We start from the raw sequence: 21,895 nt of genomic DNA on the forward strand, positions 1-21,895 counted from the left end.
GATCTAAGAAAAGCATTTATTTTTTTCGCGGTCCGGTTTCCATCAAATCCTGCGTTCTGATTGGCTGGCGAGCGGGTCCGTATCCTACGATACGGACCCTGGTTATGGACCTCTGGTGATTCGCTCGTTCACAACAACAAATATAGTAGCATTTTTTGTTAACATTTTTTTTTAATAAGATTTATTTATAAGATTATCAAAAATCTTATAAATCAGGAGAATAGCATTAATTTTACAGCATGGACAGCGATAACAACAGTCTTCACAGCAAAAGCGAGTTTTACTACCCTGAGCAAGAAGAAATAAAAGAAAACATTTCAGGAGAAAGCTAAAAACCTCTAACTGTTGCTAACGCCGAGCAAAAACACGGCTGAATCCTGAATGACTCAATTTTGTATAAATAAGGGACTACATAGGCAGCAAAATGTAGTTTTTTTTCCTGCCATGGAAGTGCACTTGTATACCGAGGAGGAAGCCATTTGCATTACAGCCGTGAATGAGGATTCAAAATGGCGGCTCGGGTCAGTTTTCCCTTTCGGGCGCTCTCGTTTTCTGTTAGAATTTGGTAAAGAAAAAAATAAATATATTATTTACCAGCTTAAGGTCGGTCTGTATGGTGAAATACCGTGACCTCGGCCTTAAATACTGACCTCGGCCCAGAGGGCCTCGCTCAGTACTTTCAAGACCTCGGTCACGGTATTTCACGATACGGACCTCCCAGCTGGTAAATAACATATGTATGGCAGTCTCTAGATTACCAGGTGATAAAAAAGGTTTGACCCTTGATAAGGAGTCTTAGGGCGTATTCACACCTACGTTGTTTGGTCTGGACCAAACGAACCAAATTTCCCTTGGTCCGGACCTTTTGGGTTGGTCTGAATACAAACCACCGAACTCTGGTCCGGACCAAACAAGCGGACCGAGACCGAGCTGCAAGGTCGGACTCGGTCCGGACCAAAGGAACCCTGGTGCGGATCTTTTGGAGGTGTGAAAGCAGACCGGACCTAATCTGACAGTTTTGCTTTTTTATACCTCGGGAGCTTCCGTCGTTTGTCGAGCATTATGGGAAACAGAGTCTTGACACTCCACCGCAAAGTGCAAACACTGTTTCGGTTGTCAAGGGTTGTTCAGTCACCAGTGGTAGGTGAGTACAAAAAATGAGTAGGGGGCAAACGTGGGCCGAGGGAGAAACGCGTACCCTTGTGGATATATGGGCAGATGTCCACATATCTGAGCTTATGGAGAGAACACACAAAAATGCCGACGTGTTTGCTGTATTCAGTGAGAAAATGAAGGAGAAGGGGTTCATGCGCTCCCCAGAACAATGTCGGCTAAAAGTGAAGAAACTCCGTCAGACCTACATTAAAATCAGGGACATTCTTTCAAAAAGTGGCGGTACTAGCGACGCAAAAAAGAAATTCATCTATTGCGTGAAGAGCCAGAACTGTCACAACATGATGTGCGCTCATCAGCGCTATCCTCCGTAGCCGCCTTGCCCTTTGTCGTCGTCGTTGATAAATTACTTGTACAACAGCATAGTAATCTCACAATTGTGAAAACAGTAAAAACTGGAAAAAACATATAGCTTTGATGACATTAAAAAGAATAACAGCACGGAAAGCCTCCATGACTACTTTTGAACTTAACGCTTTGTGCGTGTGTCATTTTCTGACCAATAGCTGAACGACCTCAGGGCGCGTGGCTTTGTTGACAGATTTTGGTCCGCTTACTAAAATGTAGTGTGAAAGCGAACCGCACCAAAATGAAAAAATAAAAAAAAACATTTGGTTCGGACCAAAGCAAGTGAACTAACGAACTATCCTGGTCTGAATACACCCTTAAATGGAAAAAACTAGATTTGACCATTTATTTGTTTCTCCAGTTTGAAATCTGAGTCAAAAATCACACCTAGATTTCTTCGTGTCTTTAACAAAAGGACTCAGAGGGCCCAGGTCCAGACTATTTTTACAGGCCTTACTAGGTTTGCAGATTAAAACTTCTGTTTTATTTTCATTTAGATTTAAAAAATTTAAAGACATCCAAGCTTTAACGTCCTCAAGACAATCTAAGAGCTTTATAACTGACAGAGTCTGTGAGCTTTAGTGGCATGTAGATCTGGGTATCATCTGCACAGCAGTGGAAGGAGATGTTATATTTTCTGAGAATGCAACCCAATGGCAGAAGGTAAAGGGAAAACAGGATGGGGCCAAGAATCGACCCCATAGGGGAGGGGTGCTGAGGAGGAGGGGTGTTCTCAATGCTGACAGAAAAACTTCTGTCAGCAAGATAAGACTTGAACCACTCAAGAGCCGTTCCCTTCATGCCAACCCACAGTTCTAGAAGATGTATAAGGATGTTATGATCTCCTGTGTCAAATGTAAGGCCAAGAAGAACCAGGATCACACAGTCACCACTATCAGTGATTCGAAGCACATCATTAAAAACTTTAAGGAGTGCCGACTCGGTACTATGACGAGCTTTAAAACCAGATTGAAATAGCTCTAGGAGATCATTTGTGTCTAAGGTGGGGTTTACATTAGACCGTATCAGCGGATCATCAGATTAACGTTTTTAAAACGATTAGTGTGCACACAGCAACACCAATACACGATTCGCATGCACACAGCAACACCAATACACGGATACGCTCGGCTCCGCAGGCATCCTGCGCTCCAAATCACTCCGCCCTGAACAGCGAGTGCCCTCTGGAGGGTACGCACTCCGGCCCTGCGCAGCTCACACAGCGCGCGAGTGAAGTGCACGAGCAGTGATTCGGGACTGAGCCGCTGTGTGTGAGATCCCAGCGCATATCACTTACCACTTGCAAGTGGAAGGATGGCAAGCCTAAAGACAATCATAACTACACAATGGGCAGTATTTGCATCAGTATTTGCAGTATTTTCATACTTTTATACTCTTTAATGAAAGGTGATACAAGGCGGAAGTCCGCGCCGTTTTTCAGCAGTCGCGTCACATGACCAACGCCAGCGAATCAGGAAGGTGGATGTCACAGTGACGTTGTCCAATGACGACGCCAGCTAGAGCTCAGCACAGCGTATCCGCGTATTCTCAATGTTTACACAGCACCGGACCAGACACGATCTAGATTGAATACGTGGACCCTGGCGGATTCCCGTTTCCCGGCGTTTTAATGTAAACGGACAGTGCATCCGCGAAGAAAACGAGACAGATACGGTCTAATGTAAACTTGGCCTAAAGAAGACTGAAGCTGTTTAAATTAGGGCTGTCGAAGTTAACGCGATAATGCGATCTCAATGTATCGCGATTAAAAAAATAAAATAAAATAGTGCCGTTAATGCAAATTCTAATTTGGCCCTGCGAGTTCATGTTGAGGCTTGTCGCACGCTGCTTCAATAAGAGTAAGCGTCAGTGATGGAGAAAAGTCTGTTAAACGGGAAGTTTCATTTCAGAAGAAGAGTGTGATTGAGTTGGTTTTGGTATGCACTTTGCAGTTCTAAAATACTTTTGTAAAGTGAGATTTCAGTATGCTGTAGCACTGCACTGCAAAAACCCGGCTTACAAAAACAAGAAAAAAAAAGTAATAAAATGAGGAATATTTTACTTAAAATAAGCAAAATTATCTGCCAACAGAACAAGAAAATTTGACTTGGCAAGATTTTTAAAAACAAGTAAATATATCTAGCTTTAGAAACCCCACAGATGTCTTAAAACTACTAAAAACAAGTAGATTTGTACTACTCACTTTAACATGCTAGATACTTTGTCCCCCAACCAACAGTTTGACTATTTCATCTGGGCATATTGGTGTGCTCTGTTTAAGTAAGTGTTTATACCAACTGAGACCGCCAAATAAATCAAAATCAAAACAACAAACCAATCTATTTTGTAGCCCAGGGCTTTTCAAAGTGTGGGGCGCGCCCCCCCGGGGGGCGCCAGAGTTCTTCGGGGGGGCGCAACGTGAGGAGCCTTTACCAGAGACAAAATGGATCGATTTTTAGTACCTAAAGCTACAGTGAGTGAGGAGACAGAGTTTGGGCCAAGCAAAAAAAACCCAGAGCCTCCAGGATGTTGCGATTTGCAACTTCAGCGCAAATTCAACCAATCCCCGCGAATTCAGAGCGGTGTTACAATTATATCCAATCACCGCAACTTTCCCGCAAATTTGACCAATCGTTGGCGTCGTCTTGAGGTGACGTCGACAAACTACCTTCCGCCTTACTTCCGTGTTTACGTTCAAGAGAAGCAGCATGCGCGCAGTGTTGCCAGATTGGTTTTAAGTGCATTTTGGCGGGTTTTGAACATATTTTGGGCTGGAAAACGTCAGCAGTATCTGGCAACATTGCATGATGTGCGAGTCAGTGTTTATGTAGGCTTAAATTCTGTTACTGAAAGTGTGTTATGTTTACAGTGAAGCACTGTGTGCACTTTATTTTTTTTTTTACTTAATACAAGAAAGTAATGGATGCCAACATTTTTGCCAAAATGGTATTTTATTTTCCATTGTTTAGGCAGCTTCAGCATCATACTGTGAGATTCAGTTCAAATTGTTTTTTTTTTCTTCTATGAAGCCTGAGCCATTTATTTTATTAGTTTATAATTATTGTTTAATTTAGTCTTCAGGAGAGACTGCCTGCACACAGTACTAGTACTAAGTTTTTTTTTTCTTACATGAAAGCTGAGGCATTTATTATATTTTAAGGTAACTTCATGTTGTGCTGTGAGGTTCTCTGCACTTTAACTTTTGAACCAACAGGTGCATTTGGATAAGTAAAGCCTATTTTTCTGCATTTTTGTAGTCCTGGTAAAGTTGTTTATAGGACCATTTCTCAGTGTCTTTGTTTTTTAATCAATAGTTTTTCAGTAATAACTTAATATTTAACATACTCAATTTTAATCACAAAAAGGGAAAATCGCAACAATTTCTCGCAACTTTCACTTCCTCCCGCAATGTAATCGCAACAAAAACTTAAACACCGCAACTTTCATCGCAATTTTTTTGGAAAACCCCCCGCAACATCAGACATTTTAGCCCACGACAATCACAAAAAAGGACCGCGGAATCCTGGGGGACTGGAAAAAGAATGAAGTATGACCACGATTATTTAAAGTTTGGATTTTCATGGACTGGATCTGAAGATGCTCCACTGCCACAGTGTGTTGTCTGCCAAGAGGTGCTAGCTAACGATGCTATGAGATGTTTAAAATGTGTAAAACAAGATGTTTTAAAAAGCACAGATGTTTAAAATGTGAAAAAGAAAAAAAGAAAAATGTGTACAACAACCATTTTTTAAAAATACGAATGGAACATTAAGTATCGCAACAACAAAAATTGTAAGGGGGGGGCGCTGTTGTTTATTTGCTCTCCGAGGGGGGGCTGACTCTCCCACACTTTGAAAACCCCTGTTGTAGCCTATTTTTGTTGCCAGATTGACAATACAACAATTCATTTCATTTAGTTATCTGTTTTGTGTTAAGAGATTAAAAGAAAGGATAAAATGCTTGAAATAAGAAATTCTGACTTTGACAAACTTGTCATGGTTAATATAACACCGATGAAATTATGGTAATTCTCATGTTAAGACAGAACTTACTCATAACCAGTAATAAAATCTCAATAACAAGTTATAATACCTTATTAAGATAATTGAGGGAAAAAATGCTTGAAGTAAGTGAAATACTCTTACACAAAACCTGCCTGGAAAGGAGAATTATCTCGGCAGACAAATAACAAGCATATTTTGTCTTGATTTAAGATATTTAATCTTGGTTAGATTTTACTTTTTGCAGTGTGTGATATGACACTAAATGTCTTTATTGAAGTCCAACTGCAATTTATTTTTGTTTGCACAGCACTGTGAAGTCCTATAGGCTGTGACTGAATACAACTCCAGCACAATTGAAGTTTTATTTCATTTTTATTTTCTTTTGTCACACATGTCTGAACTGAGACACAGTAGTATGTGACTACATGTTTTATATTTGAGACTACAGCTCCCTAATCCCATCACAAAATCCAATTTGGTGTTTTGTATGTTCAGTACTGCCTAGTATGTGAGTGAATAAACTCCCTTACCATTTTCTCTTGTCCCAGCAGTTTTTAACAAGTACTTTTAGCATAAAATGTGTTCACCATTTTAATTGTAACATTTCACTTTAAAAGCCTTATTCATTTACATAGATTTAAAAAAAAAATGCAATTAACTATATGAAATTCTGAGATTAATCGCGATTAAGGCGGCACGGTGGTGTAGTGGTTAGCGCTGTCGCCTCACAGCAAGAAGGTTCTGGGTTCGAGCCCCGTGGCCAGCGAGGGCCTTTCTGTGCGGAGTTTGCATGTTCTCCCCGTGTCCATGTGGGTTTCCTCCGGGTGCTCCGGTTTCCCCCACAGTCCAAAGACATGCAGGTTAGGTTAACTGGTGACTCTAAATTGACCGTAGGTGTGAATGTGAGTGTGAATGGTTGTCTGTGTCTATGTGTCAGCCCTGCGATGACCTGGCGACTTGTCCAGGGTGTACCCCGCCTTTCGCCCGTAGTCAGCTGGGATAGGCTCCAGCTTGCCTGCGACCCTGTAGAAGGATAAAGCGGCTAGAGATAATGAGATGATCGCGATTAAATTTTTTAATCGTTTGACAGCCCTAGTTTAAATACAATTTTCTCCAACAATTTAGACAAAAATGGGAGCTTGGATATAGGCCGATAATTAGAGTAGACTGAAGTGTCCAGATTAGGCTTCTTAATTAAAGGCTGGATAATGATTAAAATGCCTGGGCACAACGCCTGATGCAAGACTGCTGTTTATAATGGCTAAAATACTGGCTCCAATGTCGTCTTTAATGAGACGAGGAGGGATGGTGACTGCAGGCCCAGTTGAAGGTTTCAGCTGCCCAATGGTTTCCAAGAGGAGAGACAGGCTCCAAGTTGTTAAAGACTATAATAATAAAGATTCAAATATTCTGTACAAAACTTGAATGTAAAATCAGTTTAACTGTCAAAAATATTAAAATACTGTAACATTTTTAAATTTACATTTAACGTTACAGTATTTTAAATGCTATTTTAATATTTTTCACTCATTACAAACTCTGATGGGAAGATTTTACATTCAATTTTTGTACAGAATATTTAATTCATTATTTAAAATAATTTATTTTTTCTTCATACATGAACTAATAAAATCAGTGTATAGGGTTTTTTTTTTAACCTGGCAGTTTGTTCAGTCCTGTAGAACATGATCATGTACTGAAGAATATCTTTAACTATCGTGACTTTTTTTTTTAGCATAAATCACCCCACCCCTAATTTGGAGAGGTGAACATGAGCACATGCTTGCGATGACAGAGTTGGAGAAACCACTGTTTTTGTCTTTATACAGCAGTGTTTCCCAACCTTTCTTGAGCCACGGACATATTTTACATTCGAAAAATCCCAAGGCACACCACCAAACAAAAATGTCACAAAAAGTGTACATATAATGAAATATAATGATCATCTAGTCTCAATTTATTTACTCAGTGTGAAACCTGGGCCTGTTTAGTTGAACACAAAGCTGATATACTTGCAGGAATTGAAGAAAGACACACACAAAAGATCTTCCTCAACAACTCTGAGTCTCTCTCCTTTTTTTTTTTTTTTTTTAGTTTTTATAGCAGTCATGCTTGAAAAGCCCGGCTCGCATAGATAGGTTGTGGAAAATCACCTTTATTGCTTTCTTCTGACCTCTGCTCATACTAGGGCCTTCATCTGGGTCAGAATTTTCTCCAGGACCCAGTTTGGATTGTGCACTTTTTCTTTTCAAATATTTATCCATCGCTATCACTGCTGTCACACCCGAAGCATTACTAACTCTATTGTTTGAATGGCAACAGGTAGATACACAGGTTAATTAGCTACCTGCTGCCATCTAGTGGAAGAGTATTTAATTGTTCTGCCCGTCACTATACGTCGATGGCATAGACGAACGAAGACAAATTATTTGCAGTAAATAAATAATAATTTTCAGAACAATTAAGTGAAATTGGATAATTTCCCACGGTACACCTGATGATCTCTCACGGCACACTAATGTGCCATGGCACAGTGGTTGGGAATCACTGTTATACAGCATCATTTTAATTGACAGAGAGGGAAAAAAAATTAAATTATGATTACACAATTATTTTATCGTTATAAATATGTCGTCAGGTCATGATATGCAGCTCTGACCTGGTTAGCGTTTGTTAAATCAGACTGTAGTTTCTGCACACGTAGGTTTATGGATTTCAGCTCATCCTCTTTGCGCTGCTGAATCTCGTCTATTTTTGTCCTGGCGCAAATCACACAAACGCAAAAAAAGATTAACAGTTTATAACAACCATAACATCAATGAAAACACAGTCGTTTAAAAACGCGAAATAGAAATAAGTGTGTATTTTATTACTCTCCCCGTCACCCACCTGCTGTCGTGGTAGAGAGCCTCTTTCTCATTCTGGAGCTGCAGGAAGCTGGAAGAAGAAGACCATGAAGGCAGTTGAAAAGCCCAGCAAACAGAAATAACATCAGAGTTAAAGGCTCAGTGCCCAGCAGGCAGCCTCACGGCAGCGACCTTCATTAACTGAGCAAGAGACAGAGAGCAACGAACACCTCCTGTTCAGAGCCATTACACCCGTCGCTAACTGTGCACTTGAGCCACACCAACACGACATTAGAGACACACTCGGTGCCTTGTCAAGTCAAAATGTTAAGATGTTGAAGAGGGAGAAAAAAAAAAAAGTAGTTTGTCAGCATTAAAAGTAATTTCCCATTCCCATATATTAATAATACATTCGGTTTGGTGTTGAGTTACACTGCAAGTTCATGGATGCAAACGGCGCACCTTTTGGAGGATGCCGCCTTTTTTACGGCTGTCTGGGGGACTTGTGTGAATCGCGCAGATCCGATGAGGGTTTTTTTTTTGGAGTGTCTGATTATAATTTCATCAGAGTAAATTCTGTATTAAAATTACTAAATAAGCAAATGCCGTTACAGTCCATGAAACATAGGAAGTATGAGAAGAAAACAGTAAATCAGAAAGCTGCGCACGTAAAGCCAATTGGCTGCGCGCCATTATCTGCTGCTGGCTGCACTTCACCGCACGCGCAAGGATTTCATCAGTCCAACGCAAGTTACGCAAGTTACGTAATTGGCTTTACGTGCGCAGCTTTCTGATTTACTGTTTTCTTCTCATACTTCCTGTTTCATGGACTGTAACAGCATTTGCTTATTTAGTCATTTTAATACAGAATTTACTTTGATGAAATTATAATCAGACACTCGAACGCCCCCCGGAAAAAAAAAAAAAAAACCTCATCGGATCTGTGCGCTTCACACAAGTCCCCCAGACAGCCGTGAAAAAGTCGGCATCCGCCAAAAGGCACGCCGTTTGCATCCATGAAGTTATTAAAAAAAAAAAAGTTAGCTGTCTAACAAGACTAATGAACTGGAAACAAGAGCATTTATCATAACGCTACAGTCACACTACAGCTTGCGATGCTTTGCGACGGGTTATCGATGAAAATCAGGCATTTTTTTGGCAATGCATGGCGATATACAGGTGAGCTAAAAGTTGTGGTTATACAGCAGGCGAACACTTAACTCTCACGCCTTTGCACACTTGAGTCTGGCGCGGTTCGAGCCGCCACACGCTCACGTTGTGCATGCTCTTGCGACCCAGTCGTTATGGGAAACACCTGATGTTGATTTGAGCACAATCAGCACGCGTATATTTGTAAAGATCATGCCTGCTAGTAAACACTCTTCCTGCATTTACATCCATCCGCCGCCGCATACCTGACAGAATACTTTGCAAAGTCTCTGTGAAAACAGTGTCCTTCTATGCACGTGCTAACTGCGCTCAAATCAGCATCAGGTGTTTCCCATAACAGCTGGCTCCCAAGTGCACGCACAACGTGCTCTGAAGGATCCCCGAATGTAAATGCACTTTTCAAGTCTAGGTGAAGGTTAGGCGATGTCAAGCTACTGTGTTGATGATGCTCCTACGAGCATCAGGGACATGGATTCAGGAGAAATACATCTCAAGAGGCTTGAAGAAAGTTCCCTGAGCTTCGTGAAGTATTCCCAAACCCATGCGTAAGTATTTGCTGCTTAGTTTGTCAACGAAAACATGGCCACCAAATTTTAATGCATGCACTGAAAATTTTCGCAATGCTTTTGGCCACTCACGAGGTGGAAATGCATGAAAAAAAAAAATCCTCGCGAAGCTCTGAGAACATTCGCTGTGCCTCACACGATTGGTGGCAATACTACCAATTTTCCATCACCAAGTATTCGCAAACCCATCACGAGCTGTAGTGTGACCAGGGCCTAAGAGCTTGGACACAAGAAACGTGGCATTTATGAAAAGTCAGCAAGTTCGGGAAAAATGCTCGTATCCCACAAGAACTCGTGAGTTTGTGTAAATTTTCATATCAGGAGACTCGCCAATACAAAACCTGCCTGATCGGCTTCAAATCCTATAAATACACCGGTTACTACAGTCTTAAGTATACAGATTACAGACTTATTTACATATTTAACGACCAATTTATGAAGCCATTTCAAAGGAATGACTTGAATCATTGGGTTATATGAGGAGGACAAAAGAAATGGCACCCTGTGGCATACTTGGCAGCTGACACATTGCAATGGCTGAGCTCTATTACTCAAAGATTTAGTGGATGGGAGGCACATTTTAATGGTTTAGTCGTCATTTAAGTGTTTTTGCCTTTTATGGAGTTGTGTGAGCGTCACTAAACGTTACTCATGACCTCGCATGGTGACTGAGATTCATCAGCATGCACAGTGATATGAAGAAGACCAGTACCACTGAAACTTCTGCACACCTGGTGAGGATTTTTAGTTCAGTTTGGCTTTCAGAAATTCACATGCATTTACTACAAGACTGCTGAATGAGGAACGCTGTTCGGGAATTTGGGAAAACGTAAACAGAGCACTGCCAAGTGCGCATTTAAAAATAAATAAATAAATAAAAATTATACGCAAGCCGCAAGAGGCCCTTCATATAATCCTTTTTTTTTTTTATTCACCTTGTTATCCCAAGATAACGACATAATTAATTCAGGATCTCGAGAAAACAACACAACTAATTCGAGATCTCGAGAAAACAAAACAATTATTTCATGATCTCGAGTAAACAGCTGAGAAATGGTTCATTCAGGTGCGCCAAGAGACTTGTGATATGCTGACTTTGGGGCTATTTCTCATTCTGTATAGACGCAACTTTGGTCATTAGAATGTCTGGAATAATCGATCACCTAATAAGGCAATATTTTGATCAGGGGTTGACACAGGGAGAGATTGCATCAAGTCTTTTAATAAGGGATAATTTCAAAATTCTCCTCTGGGACCCCGCTCTCTCTCAAGGCATCGTAAAAAGCCATTTCTGCTCTGTTACATGTCCGCCAATTCCAAGTCTTCGTTGTCTGACCCACAGGGGGGTGCAGCTCTGCTAGAAATCTCAGCTGTTTTCTCAAGATCATGAAATAATTGTTTTGTTTTCTCGAGATCAGGGAATAATTGTTTTGTTTTCTCGAGATCACGGAATAACGGTTTTGTTTTCTCGAGATCACGGAATAACGGTTTTGTTTTCTCGAGATCACGGAATAACGGTTTTGTTTTCTCGAAATCTCGAATTAGTTGTGTTGTTTTCTCGAGATCCTGAATTAATTATGTCGTTATCTCGGGATAACAAGGTGAATAAAAAAAATAAAAAAAAAAAAGATTATATGAAGGGCCTCTCTCGGCTTCCGTAAAAATTAAATAAAATGCTGCACACTCAAAACACACCATGTTTGTTTGATCATCAGGTCAGTTCAGGGTCAAATCTGTTTTTGTTTTATTGCTGTATTCTCACTAGCCCAAACAAACCACACGAACGGGACAACACACCAGGATTCGTTTCAAACCAGCAAAACGCTGTGTACATGTGCGTCTCGCTCTCTCTCATATATACAGTATATTTTATATATATATATATATATATATATATATATATATATATATATATATATATATAAAAATATAAATAAAAATCCCCTGCTAGCAACTGTGCCATAACTCTGGCAAAATGCGACTGAATTGAACGAAATTGCAATTTGTATATTACAGACATACATCAAATAATCCTGCCAAGTTTTGTGAAATTCCTCCAAAATTGTTTGAGGAGTTGATTTCAGAAGGTGAGGACCCTTCCCAGGACAGATGGATGGACATCGCCACGACATAATCCCCATTCGGGCCTTTCGGCCAGCGGGGGATTAAGAAAAGGGAAGAAAAAAAAATTATGAGGGAAGTTGATTTCAGAAAGCAAGCACCCTTGATGAAATCGCCAAAGTACAAGTTTGTTAATAATCAAGGGCATAACTCTGGTAAAATTTGCCCAAATTAAACGAAATTACAGCATGCCTACTACAGACATACCACAATGCCTTTTGCCAAGTTTGGTGAAATTCCTCCACTAATGGTGAGAGGAGCGGATTTCAGAAGAACATACTCCCTCATGAAATTGTCAAAGTACAAGTTATTTAATCACGGGTCAAAACTCTGGTCAACTTTTCACAAACTAAATTAAAATCGCAATATACATATTACCATCATGTAACAAGGCCGTTTACCAAGCTTTGAGAAATTCGTCTGAAAATTGAGAGAGGAGTTGAAGTCAGAATGGAAGCACACCTTCATGAAATTGTGAAAGTACAAGGTTCTTAAATCAAGGACTGTAACTCTGGTAAAACGCGACCGAATTGAACGAAATTATTATATCCGTATTACAGACATACAACAAAGAATCCTGCCAAGTTTCGTGAAATTCCTCCAAAAACTGTGAGAGGAGTTGATTTCAGAAGGTGAGCACCCTTCCCGGGACGGACATCACCACGACATAATCCCCCTTCGGGCCTTTCGGCCAGCGGGGGATATAAAACAAACGCCCACACAAGTGTTCACTGTCGGGATCATCATGTAATAAGGATGCTTAAAAGACCGCTAAAGGAGTGCAAAGCTCAAAATTCATAAGCTGTAATCCTGTTCAGTTTAAATATGCTCCTCTTTAAATGGATTATGTAAATTTTGACCTAAAACAGGATGCGCCATTTCAATTCCAATTATATTTAAAAAAAAAAAAAAAAAAAAGAGGGGAAAAAAAACAAAAAAACATTGACATCGAGGATGAAAGGGCTTATTATTTAAAAAAAAGTAAAAAATAAAAAAGTAAAAACGGTACATGGTTCTTACCTCTCCTGTTTTTTCTTCAACTTGTCAAAGAGCTGGAAATATGAAATAAATAAATTAATAAAATAGATAAATAAAAAAATCAATCACATATTCATAATGACTGTTAACATGACTCTCAGTGAACACGCTCAGACTTTACAGCAGTTTTACGCTTACCTTCGCACTCTCTTCTTGAAGTTTTGCAAGCTCTGCTTGTTTGGATGCCTAAATAAATAAATAAATAAATAAATAAATTGACAGACAGACAGACAGACAGACAGACAGACAAACAAAAAGTAAGACATACTATTAATGACTTTAATACTGAAAATGGAGAAATCCATTAGAGTAGAAACACAAAGCTGGAGATTTATCTTGCTTCATCAACTCGAAGGTGCAAAAGAAATACGTCAAGAACGCACAAGATAATCACACATTGCTCACATGATGTTATCACTGGGACCTGTGAGATGTTGCATTTCCTGTGCGTGTGTGTTTACCTCCAGGGCCTGGAGCTGCTCTTTCAGTAATCGCTTCTCCTCCATCTCTGTCTGAAGCTTCAGTTCCACCTCTGGAAGGAACAGACATTTATTAACGTAAGACACTGAAAACTGATCCTTCACAAGACTAGCAGTGAGAAAGACTCAGCTTACCGGTTAACTCGTTTACTCTTTGCTCCAGACTGACACTTTTTACCTGCAGATCAAAAGCAGAGACAGAAATGTGGTGAAGACGCGCGCGCGCACACACGCTAATGTTAAACACAGGCAGTTTTTGACAATCTGATATGTAATTTTCATATCTTAAAATTAGAAAAATGTAGTGAGAAAGTGACTAAGCCCCACCCACTCTGTGACAACACATCATTAAAAACCCAGAAGTTGACATGTCTACAAATCTGGCAGCCACATGAACTATCCTGAAAATAAAATAAATAAATAGAGTTGATTTTTTTTCGCAGTCCGGTTTCCATCAAATCCTGCGCTCTGATTGGCTGGCAAGCGGGTCCGTATCCTACGGTACAGACCCCGGTTACGGACCTCTGGCAACTCGCTCGTTCACAACAACAAACATAGTAGAACTTTGTGTCAACATTTATCTTTTTTTTTTTTTATAAGATTTATTTATAAGATTATCAAAAATCTTATAAATTTTCGCCAGCATTTCTCAGGAGAATAGCATTAATTTTACAGCATGGAAATAAAACATTTCAGGAGAAAGCTAAAAACCTCTAACTGTTGCTAACGCCGAGCAAAAACATGGCTGAATCCTGAATGACTCCTATTTGTATAAATAGGGGACTACATAGGCGGCAAAATGTAGTTGTTTTCCTGCCATGGAAGTGCACTTGTATACCGAGGAGGAAGCCATTTGCATTCCAGCCGTGAATGAGGATTCAAAATGGCGGCTCGGCTCGGTTTTCCCTTTCAGGCGCTCTCGTTTTCTGTTAGAATTTGGTAAAGAAAAAAATAAATATATTATTTACTAGCTTAAGGTCGGTCTGTATGGTGAAATACCGTGACCTCGGCCTTGAATACTGACCTCAGCCCAGAGGGCCTCGCTCAGTACTTTCAAGACCTCGGTCACGGTATTTCACGATACGGACCTCCCAGCTGCTAAATAACACATCTTTTTGTGGCACTGCAAAGTAACAAACAATTGTATGCGTCCTTAAATACTATGTATGCACCCATGGCGAACTGTTACTATTTGGCTGAGCTCAAGTCTCGACTCTAAACTTAGCCAGACACCAGAAAAGCAACAAGGCAAAGGATTTTGTAAGGGATTAGCGGCAGGCTGCCAGGTCGCTCCGTTGTGTGTAGCTGTCGATGTTGATTTTAAAAGCAACTCAGTAAATTGCACAGGGAAATGAATACGCAAGTCTGAGTGAAAAATACTGTAGCAAGCGTGCAGCGTGGAAGAAGAGTCTGGAGACATAAATCTCAGTTTCTCGGTCGTTAGCCTGTGCTATTTGCTCTCGATAGCACTGGCTTGACCGGTTTATTAGCATTCGCTAACACTATTGATGAACGCTACACCTGCTGCGCTGACGGCGCCGACTTGCGGTTACGCTCATGGTGACCTTCGAGAAGCTAGAGGGTGATAAATTTTTGGTCCCGCCCACTATAAATCAAAATCTGATTAGTTAATTCATCTGTCACTACATAAACATACACTGCCATGGCCTTCTGTCCCGGTAATGAAGTCCTAACCAAGGAGTGAGCAGCTCTAAACTCTTCTCAGCCTAGACACAACAAACAAACAAATCTCATTGGATAACTATTTTAATGTTTTCAGGACAGTAACCCTTTCATTTCTGAAACGAATCTGATAGAAAATGAGGCCAAGTTAGAATTGGAACAAAATAATTACAATAAAATTATGAAAAAATGAAAGAAATTAAATATATTTCAAACGCTGATACGTTTGGGCCTTTTCTGAAAGCCTACAAGGCCCTGACGGTTCCGCTCTGATATGCACCAGTGATTTTTGTTAAACATTTCCAAATATCAGCGAGCAACCAGTAATTAGCACAATACTTCCTTTCAATAAGTCACCATTTCATTTCCTTCTTTCTTTCAGCTACACGCCAGGAAATTCCATTAAACATTTAACAAAAATGTTTAACAAATATTTAACATGACAACACAGAGCCCTGTTATCTCCTTTTGATTATTTCTGACCTTCAGCTAATATTTTATTACCAGCATATTTTAGAAAGAAGCTGAGGGTTAGCCTGAAAGGGCTGGGAGATATAACGATGATGATGATAATATCGATATTGTGATAAATTTTGTTGCAATACACTTCTCTGAAATATTGTGGGTATTGGGAAATCTTTATAATTTTTTTAGGTTTTAATTATAAAATCTGGAAGCAGATTTGATAGTTTTCTACTCTTTGGTAGGAATCTTGCACATCATGATACATACACTACCGTTCAAAAGTTTGGGGTCACTTTGAAATGTCCTTATTTTTGAAAGAAAAGCACTGTTCTTTTCAATGAAGATCACTTTAAACTAATCAGAAATCCACTCTTTACATTGCTAATGTGGTAAATGACTATTCTAGCTGGTTTTTGGTGCAATATCTCCATAGGTGTATAGAGGCCCATTTCCAGCAACTCTCACTCCAGTGTTCTAATGGTACAATGTGTTTGCTCATTGCCTCAGAAGGCTAATGGATGATTAGAAAACCCTTGTACAATCATGTTAGCACAGCTGAAAACAGTTGAGCTCTTTAGAGAAGCTATAAAACTGACCTTCCTTTGAGCAGATTGAGTTTCTGGAGCATCACATTTGTGGGGTCGATTAAATGCTCAAAATGGCCAGAAAAATGTCTCGACTATATTTTCTATTCATTTTACAACTTATGGTGGGAAATAAAAGTGTGACTTTTCATGGAAAACACAAAATTGTCTGGGTGACCCCAAACTTTTGAATGGTAGTGTAACTGGTATCATATAAGCATCCTGAAACCCTGATATTTTGGTCACATCGTCCAACCCCTACTTAGGCATGACTCAAGAGTGCGAGCCTCCCACGTAGCTGTCAAAAGCGCATTTATGCGAATCCATCAGACAGAAACGCACATCTCCCAGTGACTAATATGAGCCCAGTTTAAAAGTAGACTTTAGTATGTTTTTCAGTTCACACTACCTGTGACTCAGTCGTTCACTGAAGCCTCATTCTGGTGCCTTTTCACTATGATAAAGTAAATCTATTATACAAATTGCCTGTATTTTTATAAAACACGCATTACCACTATATAGGATCTAATAAAGTTTAGGAGCTTTCCATGAACAGGGTTTAAAATGAAAATGCATTAAAGTGGTGCTGCTTTCGGGCTTCAGTGAGATTTTAACATTTTTTTCCCCTCTTCTCAGCGCTCCACTGCCTTAAGGCCCTGTCACACTTATCCGGAATCAAACAGAATCAGCCGGAATGAAAAATTTTTCAAAATTCGTGCCACATTCGGGCAGGAATTTCAAACTGACCAACATTCTTACAGCTTTGTAAGGGTGTTTTCACACTTGGTCCCTTTCAGCCATCTAACCGAACTCAGATCGATGACTCAGCATTTTTTGCGCATATGTGAACACTCCAACCGTACCCAGACCCCTTTAAAGCGAACCGAACTGAGACCACCTCAGGAGGTGGTCTCAGTACGGTTCGCCTAATCTGCGCATTGTGAACCAAAAGCGCACCGGGTTCACTTCGCCTTTTTCACTGTAGTTTAACCTTCTTCATTTGCCGTAGTTGGTCACGTGACTGTAGCAGGGGAAACTCAACTTCCTTTTGGAACTTACCACAGCCGCTTTACAGTTCTCTGAACTTACTGACTGATGAGTCGGCCACAATTATATATATATATTTTAGTGCTGTCAAGCGATTAAAATATTTAATCACGATTAATGTCGCGACTGTCATAGTTAAGTCGCGATTAATCGCAATTTAATCGCACATTTTTGTCACATGAAAAACCGTTGTAATTCTCTTATCAGCATAAAAACGTGAATGGGCTTGCTTTATATTGCAAAGCATAACACGTCTTGATACAGCCACTGCAAAGTGAAACCTAAGCCGAACACCGGGGCTGGCAAAAGAACCATGAGTGAAGTGATCTACTGTTTGAGTTAGTCTACAACTCAGAGAGACAGGTTACACAGTGACGGTAGGCTTGACATGCTTGATTACAATATAAAGTACACTATTATATTAACTTTAAGTTGTTCGTTGATAAATATTGCATTGAATCTGATCTTTACTGTTTCAGCTCACTTAACACATTTTGTACTTTTACACTTTCTGCCTGTTGATGCGTCGCGCTGTCCAATCAGAGGCGGCCAAATTTGCATATTACAGGAAGGATTTCTGGGATAGCATTGAGTTTACAGTTCAGAGGGATCTGGCTTCTTTAGACGCTGTCTTCTTAAAACTGAATAAATATTTAAAATGAGCCAGTCTTTTGAACGGCTCTTTTCAAAGAACGGATCACAAAGATGCGGATCCCATCAAAGAGCCATAAATCCCATCTCTACTAGCGCGCCCTGCCCGCACTGGTTCTTTGGGGGGAGGGCAGAGGACTCTGGCTGTGCGGGGTGTGGCATTACAGTCTAGCTGCAATCGGTTTTCTGTTCCAAGTTCCTGGCAGTTTCAAAAGCTTATGAATAACCTACATCATGTCACAGAGCGTTAATCTCGCGATAAAAAAATTATCGCCGTTAAAATTGAGTCAAGTTAACGCGTTAATAACGCGACATTTTTGACAGCACTAATATATTTGTGTTCAAAATAATAGCAGTGTGTTTAAAAATGTGAGTAAAGCTCAAAATCCTTATAATAGTTTTTATTTCCATGCATTGGGAACAATGCACATTATATTCTACATCAAAACATGAAGAAAAATGTATGAATATTTTAATTACTTTACAGAAAATGAAGGAAAATGAACATTGGGCTGTTCAAAAAAATAGCAGTGTCTGCATTTTTCACTACAAACTCCAAATATTTACTGTATAAACTGAAAAAATCTTAAGGATTTAGTATTCCTGTGAATCACTAAACTAATATTTAGTTGTCTAACCACGGTTTCTGAGAACTTCTGGCACCTGTGAACAGGTATTCCAGCCCAGGATGATTTGACAACATTCCACAATTCCTCTGCATTTCTTGGTTTTGCCTCAGAAACAGCATTTTTGATGTCACCCCACAAGTTTTCTATCGGATTAAGGTCCGGGGATTGGGCTGGCCACTCCATAACTTTCATTTCGTTGGTCTTGAACCCTGATGCTGCTCGCTTACTGGTGTGTTTGGGGTCGTTGTCTTGTTGAAACACCCATTTCAAGGGCATTTCCTCTTCAGCATAAGGCAACATGACCTCCTCAAGTATTTTGATATATGCAAACTGATCCATGATCCCTGGTATGCGATAAATGGGCCCGACACCATAGTAAGAGAAACATCCCCATATCATGATGCTTGCACCACCATGCTTCACTGTCTTCAGAGTGTACTGTGGCTTGAATTCAGTGTTTGGGGGTGGTCTGAAAAACTGTCTGCGGCTCTTGGACCCACAAAGAACAATTTTACTTTCATCAGTCCACAAAATGTTTTTCCATTTCTCTTTAGGCCAGTCGATGTGTTCTTTGGCAAATTGTATCCTCTTCAGCACGTCTTTTTTTTTTTTTTTTTTTTAACAGTGGAACTTTGCGGGAGCTTCTTGCCGATAGATTAGCTTCACACAGGCATCTTCTAATCGTCACAGTACTCACAGGTAACTTCAGACCGTCTTTGATCACCCTGGAGCTGATCATTGGCTGAGTCTTTGCCATTCTGGCTATTCTTCGATCCATTCGAATGGTAGTCTTCTGTTTTCTTCCACGTCTCTCTGATTTTGCTGTCCATTTTAAAGCACTGGAGATCATTTTAGCTGAGCAGCCCATCATTTTCTGCACTTCTTTACAGTATACGTTTTACCTCTCCAATCAACGTTTTAATCAAAGCACGCTGTTCTTCTGAACAATGTCTGGAACGACCCATGTTTCTCAGGTTTTCAGAGAGAAATGGATGTACAACATGTGCTGGCTTCATCCTTAAATTAGGGCCACCTGACTGACATCTGTTTTTTCACAGAATGAATGATCTCACTAATTAAACTCCACACTGCTATTATTTTGAACACGTCCCTTTCACTTAATTATTCGATTACACAGACTCAGGAGCATGCATATCATGAATGTTGGGTCTGTTGGTTTTCTATGACTCTACTACACCTACTGGTAAATTATTTGCCATGTAGTAATATAATTTCCACCAAAAACAGTGATTGATCTGGTTAGTCGTGTTGGACTGCTATTATTTTGAACACAAGTGTATATATAAATATAAAATATAATAAATTTATTTTCTTTAATCCGCACTATTTTGATCAAAGAATACAGCAGGGCAAGCATGGCAGCAGACATTTTGATTCAAGAGAAAATTACCCAGAATTCCGTCCACTGGGGGTCTGAGGGCTCTAGAGGACCTGGTGTGAACAGAAAGAGGACTGGGGGCCCCATCAAAGCTTAACTGGACCAGAAAGAGAACCCAGTCCTCTTTGTAATAAATTCACAGTGTGAACACAAAAAGAATTGAGTTCTTTTTCTGCTGGTCCACTTTTTGGTCCACTTAAAAGAGGACTGAGTCTGGTTCCTTTAAAGGGGACCAGGTGTGAAAACACCCTAAGAATGCCGTTCGAATACTTAGAATGCGCTTCGAACCCGCCTTGAATGATTCTTGCACATTCTGTGTGTATTAGCTTTCGAATGCAGTTCAAAGGTAGTTGGAACACAGTAGGAATACCTAGAATGCTGCCAGAATGCAGTAAGAATATTAAGAATGCACTTCGAATGCCGTACAAGTGCGGTTCGATTGCTGCCCGAATACCACCCGAAGTCCGGTCGGAAGGTGCCTCGAATGCAGTACGAATTCACCTCAAATGCAGTCAGAATGCTCCCGGAATAGCCGCCAAATATGTTTCGAACGTCTAAGAATTCAAAAAGAATGCAGCTCGAATACTTAATGTACTTCGAATATCCTGGAATATCCGAAGAATTTTCATTCGGGGCATTCTGGCGGCATTTGAAGTGGCTTGCCATTTCGATTTTTCCCTCGAACGCGATCAGAATGTTTCGAATGCTGTTGAAAGCCTTAAGAATATTTAGAATACAGTCAGAATACACTTCGAATGCCGTTCGATATTTCTGCTCTTCGAATGCACCTTGAATGTTTTGAGCATGAGCAAAACATTCGGGCCGGCCAAATGTTTGGAATGCACTCAGGATGCAGTCGGAATTTTTAGAATGCGCTTTGAATATCCCGGAATATACGAAGAATTTTCATTCTGACGGCATTCCGGCTCAAGTGTGACTACCCTATTACATTCGAACATCTACAGAACAGAACGATAAATACATAAGAGCAGAGGTGGACAGTAACGAAGTACGTTTACTTGAGTACTATACTTAAATACACTTTTTGAGTATCTGTACTTTACTGGAGTATTTTTGTTGGAAACTTATGACTTTAACTTCACTACATTTGAAAGACAAATATCGTACTTTTCAAGGTCCTCGTTACTATGAAGCAGCTTCGAAAGCGGATGTTTTTTCTTTTCTTTTCTAAAACATGATGGTTTTTTCGCAGGTGACACTGAGACAGCCGATCAGTAAATCACTAGGGTCACGTCACATCCATAAACTGGATAAAATCAAATTCAGTGATTTCTCAGCAACATTATTTAAACATGATCAGCTGATGGCAGAATGGAAGGAGGCGGTTCTTCTGGAGAACGCACGCACTCATGCCTTTACCTAGAAGGGATTAAAGAGTCGTTTCGTTTTGAATGTTTGCTTTGTTTGCCAAAAACGAACCACATCACGGCCTACAAAAACTCGCCGCCCGACCTGCGGAAGCATATTGAAGTATATAAGCGTTTTATTCCAAGAGAAAGCTTGCAACGAAGTTGTCTGTGCTTTCAGAGCTAGCGGTAACGTTGCAATAGCTATGCGGTCTGGTTAGTCAAATGACTTTCTATGGATTTGCCCGTCAAGTTGCTGTAGCCTTGTCCACGGCTAACGTTAACACCATAGCTAGTTAACTTGGACACTTAATTAGCATGTAAA

The 21,895-nt window shown here is 40.1% G+C and overlaps 1 protein-coding gene across 3 annotated transcripts in view; it reads right to left on the minus strand.

Annotated features, from left to right (window-relative positions):
* gripap1 (GRIP1 associated protein 1) overlaps window positions 1-21,895 on the minus strand; it is a 259,951-nt gene that overhangs the window by 194,859 nt on the left and 43,197 nt on the right. For all 3 annotated transcript variants that reach the window (XM_060932398.1, XM_060932397.1, XM_060932399.1), the window contains exons 8-13: window positions 13,881-13,923; window positions 13,728-13,798; window positions 13,405-13,452; window positions 13,249-13,280; window positions 8,415-8,462; window positions 8,185-8,284 (exon numbers count right to left, since the gene is read on the minus strand). In XM_060932398.1, the coding sequence (XP_060788381.1) occupies window positions 8,185-8,284; window positions 8,415-8,462; window positions 13,249-13,280; window positions 13,405-13,452; window positions 13,728-13,798; window positions 13,881-13,923 (342 nt within the window). The remainder of the gene's footprint in view (window positions 1-8,184; window positions 8,285-8,414; window positions 8,463-13,248; window positions 13,281-13,404; window positions 13,453-13,727; window positions 13,799-13,880; window positions 13,924-21,895) is intronic.

The sequence above is a fragment of the Neoarius graeffei genome, chromosome 10 (assembly GCF_027579695.1).
Source record: "Neoarius graeffei isolate fNeoGra1 chromosome 10, fNeoGra1.pri, whole genome shotgun sequence".
In the NCBI taxonomy this organism is placed as follows: domain Eukaryota; kingdom Metazoa; phylum Chordata; class Actinopteri; order Siluriformes; family Ariidae; genus Neoarius; species Neoarius graeffei.